The sequence below is a fragment of the Rhagoletis pomonella genome, unplaced genomic scaffold (genome assembly GCF_013731165.1).
Source record: "Rhagoletis pomonella isolate Grant_MI unplaced genomic scaffold, Rhpom_1.0 Rhpom_scaffold_00014, whole genome shotgun sequence".
Classification (NCBI taxonomy): domain Eukaryota; kingdom Metazoa; phylum Arthropoda; class Insecta; order Diptera; family Tephritidae; genus Rhagoletis; species Rhagoletis pomonella.
Genome location: NW_023458568.1, coordinates 7,023,501 through 7,031,845, shown reverse-complemented (window position 1 = coordinate 7,031,845; position 8,345 = coordinate 7,023,501). Strand labels below are relative to the sequence as shown.

At 37.1% G+C, this 8,345-nt stretch overlaps 2 protein-coding genes across 2 annotated transcripts; both read left to right on the top strand.

Moving 5' to 3' along the window:
* The first annotated feature begins 1,795 nt into the window (after positions 1-1,795).
* Positions 1,796-2,912, top strand: LOC118749190. Its single transcript, XM_036483973.1, has 2 exons — positions 1,796-2,042; positions 2,108-2,912. Exons 1-2 carry the CDS (start codon positions 1,833-1,835, stop codon positions 2,498-2,500), a joined length of 603 nt encoding a protein of 200 aa, XP_036339866.1. The 5' UTR covers positions 1,796-1,832; the 3' UTR covers positions 2,501-2,912.
* A 983-nt stretch (positions 2,913-3,895) lies between these two features.
* On the top strand, positions 3,896-6,672 carry LOC118749125. Its single transcript, XM_036483894.1, has 2 exons — positions 3,896-6,389; positions 6,445-6,672. The coding sequence occupies exon 1, from the start codon at positions 3,896-3,898 to the stop codon at positions 5,048-5,050; it is 1,155 nt and encodes a 384-aa protein (XP_036339787.1). The 3' UTR covers positions 5,051-6,389; positions 6,445-6,672.
* The last annotated feature ends 1,673 nt before the right edge of the window (positions 6,673-8,345 follow it).

Genomic DNA, 8,345 nt, shown 5'->3' with positions numbered 1-8,345 from the left:
TGTTGCTCTCTCATTTTTGCTGTCATTTCCGAGTTAAGGAACGCTTTTTGGACTAAATCTGTCTACTTCGGACTTTTTCTGACTATTTCTGGGAGATAAGGAACGCTCCTATTATAGGTTCTTTCCCTAACAATCCGGACCGGATCCGGTAATTAGAGAATAAGCGAAAAGTTTGCTCTCAAAAATGGAACATAATCCAGAAGTACGGGAACGCAAAAAAACACATTTCGTGCCCAGAATTTAGGTGCGTTCGTTTAAAATCTCCAGCAGAAACCAACCAACTGCCAAATTCCGGCGAAATGTCATCTGTTCGCTCACAAGAGAGAAATATCCAAAATAGTACGCGAACAGAAAATTTGCAGAAACTTGCAAGTTAGACGAACAGCTGATATAACTTTTGTTTACATTCAAAAGTGTAAAATTTAAAACGTACGAAAAGTTATCACAAAGTGTTATACTGACACAGTTTATTGATTAAACAAATAACTACTTATTTCATACAAGTTTAATTAGTCCCATTTTGTAATTTTTAACTTCCAAACCATCAAATTCAATTTTGTGATTTGCGTAAATGCCAACCAGCTGTTTTTGATCAGCTGTTTTCCTGTTGGCAAAAATTTTTCCAGCAGAAACCAACAGCTTCCCCTCAAAATGAAATGTCTGTTTGCTCTCTCAATTTCCCCTACTTTGCAAGTTTTTTGCGTACGCGAACGCAAAAACTTGTAAGTTTTGGTTAAACATGAACAATTAACAGCTGCGCGAACGAACCTTTTATAAGACAGCTTGTGATGTGCTGAGTTTTCGGTACCCAGTACTTAAAAAAGTTTTCGGTACCCAATACTTCTTTTTCGGTACCCGATACCGATTCTTTACATTAAACCTTCGCCATTATATGCATTTCAAGTTTAGAAAAAACATTAATTGCTAATTTATATGATATCGGCTAAAACACTTGAACTTATCGCAACAGAGAAATATTATTTTAACAGTTTTAATCTTAGTTGATCCAAGGTTCAAGAAAAATGCTTTTACAGAGAAGAAGCCTTTCAGGGGGGAGATTCTGTAACCAGTTAGCGACAAGTTTCGGATCAATATCGCACTTGTTGACGTAAAAATATTTCATATCATACGTCAACAAAACCGATGCCGATTCGAAAATTGTCGCTAATTGGTTACAGAATCTGCCCCCAGGCCTACAAAAATGATATCGTCCGATTCAGTTGAAACAAAAATGCTTCAAACAAGTAACAGGCTAACCTAACATTCGCGGCTTGCGTTTTGGTACGCATGCCGTCGAATTTGGTTTTTTGGGTCACCCGAAATTGACTTGCATGCGTTTGCATTTGATTTCATTGAGCGAAACGTCAAATCAAAATGTCACGTAGAACAAAAATTGGAATTTGAGTTAGCTTCATACGCACGCCGTTCAATTTCGGTTGATCTCATACAAGTTGCATGTGCATGAGAAATTTTTGACAATAAATTGGCGGCGTGCGTGAATATTAGGTTAGCCTGTTAGAGTGTCTCTGCATTATGGCCTCGAACCGACATATATACATATTTTATTTGAATCCGTATTAAAAGCTCTATTGGCTCCTACATTCGGGTTTTTATAGGCGAATCTCCCCTGAACCGTTTTTTCCATATTTTTGACCTATGTGCGCTTTTATTCAAAACCTAAATGTTTCGGTACCGAATATCGATCAATACTTTAAAAGTATTGACTCAGCACATCACTAGAAACAGGGAACATGTAAACACAAAACAGCTGATATGCACTTTGACGCTTTATCCGTTTTTACCCAGAGAAAAAGTGTACTGGAAAGAACCTTATGTGTATGCACGGGGGAGAGAATATAGAGGTGGCGCCCACGGTGGAGAGAATATCTATCATTGTGATGGAGGTAAAGTTAAGAACTAAACTGCAAAGATATCGCACTAAAAAACAGATGGAGGATAAACTTCAACAGTTTAAGAATATTATAAAGCGTTTTTTGATGTTGGGTACAGGGGAATCCAAAACTGTCATCAGCAAATTGACTGTGAGTGTTTTTCACGTGGTATGCATTTCTTATCTATGTATTTATATTTGAACACAAAAATCTAGGAAGTGCGTGAAGCTTTGACCGAATGCAAAGTTCAAAGGTCGAATGCAGAAGAGTATAGAGAGGAATTGACATCCAGCTCAGATGAGGAAACTGATAGAAGCAAAGGCCATAAAGAAAATGTAAATAACTTCTTCAAATATATTCAAAGGGCAGTTTTTACACTATTTTGGATAACGCTTTATGTGATTGCGATACAATTACAATTTGGAATAGTTTATATAATGCTGTCAGCGTTGTTTGGAATCTATTATAACACAAGGACAGCACCAAAAAAACTAAATGAAATTAGTGCTTATAGCGTTTTCAATAAAAACTGCGAAAGTATAGATGGAACTCTAACGGCGGAACAATTTGAACGGGAAATTCGATTTGGAGCCTCAAGTGTTCGATAATTTAGTCAAAAAGGCAGAATTTATAATTAATCACTGTATGCATGCGCAGAAGTTTGTCGAGTACTGGATCCGGCACCGAATCGGCAGAAATCAGCTATTATTGTATAAACCTTTATTTCCCACAAATTACCTTTCAAACACCATTGGAACAAGTAAAGAATACCCATCGTTTCGCTAGAAAAAAAAATTAAAAATAACGAGTCGATAGAGCTTTTTGACTGATTACAACGGTACCAAAATTTACTTGCAGAAATTAAAATTAAGCGAGATATAGGTCAAAGATCGAAATGTGCTTTTTGAAAAACTGTAATATCTCAAACTAGTATAGCGTTTGTAAAAGTTAATATATAGTTTTAAAGGAAATTAAAACACCTTTCTTTTGGTCTGCAGTCCTTGTGCCTTGCATTTCTAATTTATGATAAAAATTGGTTTTTATAAAAAATATATGAAAAAATTCCACTTAAACTGCTTTTTTTCAAAACTAGCTTTATTAAGATAGTGTTGTCGTTCTTTTGGTATAAAGAAAATTAATTTACTTTTCGTTTGAGATGCGTATGTCTATACCCAAGTTCTCGGTGCAAATAAATTTTTTCAATACCCATCCGACTATTCCATTCAAACTATTTCTGCGCAGAGGGTGTATAACATAATCCAGACAATTAGACATAAGCCATAAATTGCTGACCGCCTTTTGTAGAGAACTTAGGGAGTAGAATTCTCCTTCCTGTATTTAGCAAAGAAGAGATGCTGAACACCTTTTGCAGAGCACAAAGGAGCACAACATAATGCTCTGCAAGCTGTTCCTGATCGGGAGCCACAGAAGTGGCCACCCGAACAGACAGCTGCTTGCAGAGGAGCCCTCGCCTAGGCACTTCAGGCGGCATCTATATGAAATGAGGGACGAAGTCCAGAGGTTCAATGAAACGGTTCAAGTGTTCGGTGTGTGCAGACGTGCTTTTATTTCGCTCTGTTATTTTATTATCTTTTCTTTCGTAATGGAGAACTTTTGCGGAAAGTGTACTAAAGCCTTTCCAAGATCTGATGCTAATCTGCTGCCGTGTAATGGGTTTTGTAAAAAAACTTTTCATCGTGTTTGCTGCAAAGGCGTTTCTGAATATGATTTCAATTTGGTAAAAGCTAAACGTAATCTATTATATCTGTGTGATGAGTGTGTTGTCATGCCAGAGAAACTCGTTAAGGCTCTGGATGCAGTTCTGGTAACTCAAAAGCTTAGTATTGATCTTATTTCAAACACTTTTGATGCTAAATTCAAAGATTTATCGAAACAATTTGATGCAATAAAAGATCAAATAATCTCCTTGCATTCGACCAACAACAACTCGAGTGCAAATAACCTTAATGCTCTGAATGCTGACATGATGGCTGCGGAATTCAATGCCAGAAAAACTGCTGCTAATATTTCTTACAACAATAACTACTATTGTTCCTCGCCTGGTGTTTTTGAGTTTTCCGCTGTCCCTCACGCTGGCACAGTTTGTCAGTAAAGTTAACGGTATCTCTCGCGCTTATTTGGATTCTGCTGTGACAATCGCTACAGCTGTCAATACACTTGTAACTAACGATAGCACATACACCTCTGTTACTGCGCCTACAACGCTGTCATCCGTTGCTCTTCAATATACACCTTCTGTCTCTCTTAGCACTGCTTCTACTAGACCATCTTGCTCGTCGTTCGCTGATGCTGTTTTGTTGTCTAATACTAATACTAATATTAATACTAATACTAGTTCGCATGGCTCTAATACTGTGCGTCAAGTTGGTGGCCTCATGGATACAAATACTGTCGCAGATTGCACTGTCAATTTACCTGCTGTTACCACTACCACCACGAAGCCATCAACCCCGTGCTCTGCTAATGCTGTTGTTGCTGCTAATACATCTTTACCCGATATGAGCTACGCTGTTGCTGCCGCTGCTGGCTCTAATTCCATGCAATCGAATGGAAATCGCTCTGTTAGGTCTCCTGCCGGTGCTGTTGCGGAAATCAACACTGATGATTCTTATAATTCTGCTGCTGTTAAATCTTCATCTGTCAGGAAGGATGCTGTTAGTACAATGCCAACCACAAGTGGTACGAATGTTACACATGGCAACATACATGAACGAAGTGCTGATAAATCTGATGATGCTATTGCGGCTGCTAATGAAGATGGTGGCGACTCTGCTGCTGCCCGAAATTTAAGTAGGCCCAAACGCATAAACATTTTTCATGGGCGTAATAATAATACAGATCTCGAGGTGGTCATTAAGAAGAAATTGTTGCACATTTCCTCCTTTAAACCGTCTGTATCTGAAAACCTTATTGCGTATGTATCTACACATGCAAAGATCGATAGTACACACTTTACTTGCTACAAATTAGTAAAGAAAAGAACTCCACTTGAGAGTCTTCGGAGCGTGAACTTTAAGATTGGTGTGATATCTTCCCTCTACAAAAATATCTTAAATCCAAATGTGTGGCCGTCTGATATCATTGTGCGGCCCTTTCGATTTTTTCAACCAGAAGCTAACCAAGGAAGTTCCAAATAGTGTTATATAGTCTAATGCCGAATATACATGCAAAAATCTGAATATATACTTTCAGAATATGGGTGGAATGCGCACAAAAGCTAAAGAAGTCTTTCTTTGTTCTTCACGTATGGATTATGACATATATATCTTTGTGGAAACTTGACTTAATAGTAATTTCTTCAGTGAAGAATACTTTGATCCCAACATTTTCCAGACTTGTAGGAAAGACCGTGATGCTGAGAAAACTGGCCACTTCAAAGGGGGTTGCTTTAAGGCGTAGTTTAAGGTCGACATTTTTTGAATTGCTCAACCACGATACTTTAATTGACCAATTAGGTGTGCGCGTTGTTGGCTCGTTCGGCTTTTTGTTTATCTGTGTATCATATGTCCCACCTAACAGTTCAGATGAGTTATATAACTATGACATAGAGAATATCACACACATCTATGAAAGTAATGGAAATTGTAATCTTTGTATTCTTGGCGATTTCAATCTCCCAGGCATTAACTGGACATGCTTTCAAAACTCGGGGCGCCTTACCCCAACCAACGTTACTCGTTCGCATGAAATAAACTTTATTAATAGTCTTTTTAGCCTTAATCTTACGCAAATTAATTGCATATTCAATAAGTTATCTAAATTATTAGATCTAGTGTTTGTAGACGAAAATTTGATATATAATCTCTCTGAATGTAAGACTCCGATCTGTTATTCTGATATGCATCATAATCCCCTTATTGTTTCTTTAGAGTTTTTTGATAATAATAGGATTTCCTACAATTTTCGGGATGCAAATTATGACGTCATAAACCTGGCTATAAATAACGTAAATTGGTGTGATATCTTCAATTCAAAAGATGTTAATGCCTCTTATGAAACCTTTCTTTGCATTATGTCTGAAGTCTTCTCTGAGCAACTGGCTGCTTTACCCTACAAGCCTCAAATTACCCTGGCACTCTGTCACTCTAAAAAATCTGAAAAATAAGAGAACTAAGGGCCTGTGCCAATTGATAGAAAAGTTCTCTGGATAGTAAATTTTTGACAGCTATGAGGTGAATAAAAATGTTTGATACGGCAGGGCTAGTGAAAAATTTGACAGCAAGCATTATCAAGAAGAAGAACGAACAACGCACGTATACACATAAATTAAAGAAAACAAAAGCGAGTGGAAATAAAAGAACATGGTCCCGCCGGCAAAAAAAATAAAGAAAAGCTATATAACTTGTAAGATTTAATTTCAGATTTACATATGAAAAGGCGTTATGTATTTTTTTAATTAAGAATACTATTTTACAGGGAGCAGTTCAGAACGCAGAATCCTTCTGGAAAAGCGCATTGACAAGGATGTTTGGTTCAGTGAGTAAGAACAATATAAATAATTTGAAGACTTTGTTAAGAAGTTTTTTCTTAGAAAAATCGGGAATGAGCTGAAGGATCGCCTGGACGGTAAAAGTGCTGAAGCATGTAAAGCACAATGGAATGCGTTGATGAACCATCCGTGGCGCTTTTTGGGAATGTGAGTTACAATTTTTCGAAACGAAGCAGAGGACAACCTAAGATGCATTTTTGTAGTCTTGTTATCGCCGTTCATAATGCTGCTTAGTATTTTGGAATAAACGTCTTGTTGCATGTACATAAACGACATATGTTTTTATTGGAAACAATTGTACACGGTTTTAAACATTTTTGTGAACACACTTACCAGACGGTTTTGACGTGTTTTTATTTCTAGTATTACTGCTAAAAGGTCTAATAAATGCATGGATTTCAGTTCCAGAAGAATTGAAATCATCAAAGGCAAATATTTTCTATATAATTGCTGCATTTTATAAATTGCAAACTCGATAGTCTTCTTGTGCATCAAAGCAACTGTCAAAAATTTCCAGCAGTAAAAAGTTACGAATTGGCACAGCAGAAATGTAAAATTTTCTCACCATAGTAAAAAGTTTTTCCACCATAGAACTTTTCTATCAATTGGCACAGGCCCTAAATGCTACAAGCGCCATATGGCAAATATTCACAATACTTATCTCAAAGAGGAATACCTTAACTATGCGAAACAGTTTAATGTTCTTGATAAATTTCTTTATAACCAGTACATTAAGAGACTTGAGTCTTGAACTTAAAGACAACCCAAAAGCTTTTTGGAATTTTGTACGCTCTAAGCGGGGTAGTTCTAATATTCCGACTTGCATGTACTTTAACGGTCAATCCTCGAAATCTCTACCAGATACTGTGGAGATTTTTGCAAAATTTTTCAGCTCGAATTTCGCCTGTGAGAGTGATTCTATAAATCTACCACGAAATTACTGGCCTAGATCTTGGCTCGTTGATTGTCTCGACATCTAACATTACTTACGCCATGTCTACCCTAACTCCGACATTGAAATGTGATTCTGATGGTTTTTGTGCCCACTTCGGTAAACGATGTAGTCTGTCATTATGTATTCCTTTATGTCATATATTCAACATATCACTTTCGACTGGATTATTTATTAACAGATGGAAAATTGCGTCTATAACCCCAGTCTTTAAATCTGGAAATAGAAACGATATCACATATTATAGGCCTATTTCGAAACTGTCTGTCTGCTCAAAGCTATTCGAAAAAGTGATACATTTTAAACTCTCTTTTCTTGCCAAAAGAATGACTGAGCCCCACCAACATGGTTTTGTAGCTGGTCGTTCAACGGTCACTAATTTAGCTTCTTTTTCAGAATTTTGTGTTTCTTCCTTCAAAGATGGCTCGCAGGTAGACACCATTTATACGGACTTTTCTAAAGCCTTCGATAAGGTACCACACCTGTTATTGCTACGCAAGTTGGAGTGCATTGGTGTTTATTCTAATTTCCTAGCTTGGCTAAAGTCTTATCTTACAAATAGGACTCTGTCTATTCATATCGATGATTGTAAATCTAATCTCTTTGTTGTAACATCAGGTGTACCCCAGGGTAGCATTCTTGGCCCCCTATTGTTTGTCCTGTTTATAAACGATATTAGCTCCTGTTTCAAATACGCCAGTTTTTTATTGTATGCCGATGTGTCCCTAGGGACGCTTAGGGTCAAAACATAGTGGAGCGGCGAGCAAAGCTTCAATTACAAATTAGTCTGTTCCTTTGAACTTCGGACTAAAACTTGTGGAACTGTCAAACTACAATTTTACTCTCTCAAATGAGAGTAAAAGGAGAACAGATGCAGAAGTGCATAGGAACGCAAAAAGCACTATTTCCTGTAAAAACGTCAGTCGGTTTGTTTACATGTCATTTGTACAACACTGATTTAGCTGAAATATCACTAAATAATTATTAAAAT

Bases quoted from the DNA above. Each gene is read 5' to 3' on its own strand.
- LOC118749190 (XM_036483973.1), top strand. From the start codon at position 1,833: ATGTGTATGCACGGGGGAGAGAATATAGAGGTGGCGCCCACGGTGGAG. The intron at 2,043-2,107 runs GTGAGTGTTTTT...ACAAAAATCTAG, and splicing joins CTGTCATCAGCAAATTGACT to GAAGTGCGTGAAGCTTTGAC.
- LOC118749125 (XM_036483894.1), top strand. From the start codon at position 3,896: ATGCCAGAAAAACTGCTGCTAATATTTCTTACAACAATAACTACTATT.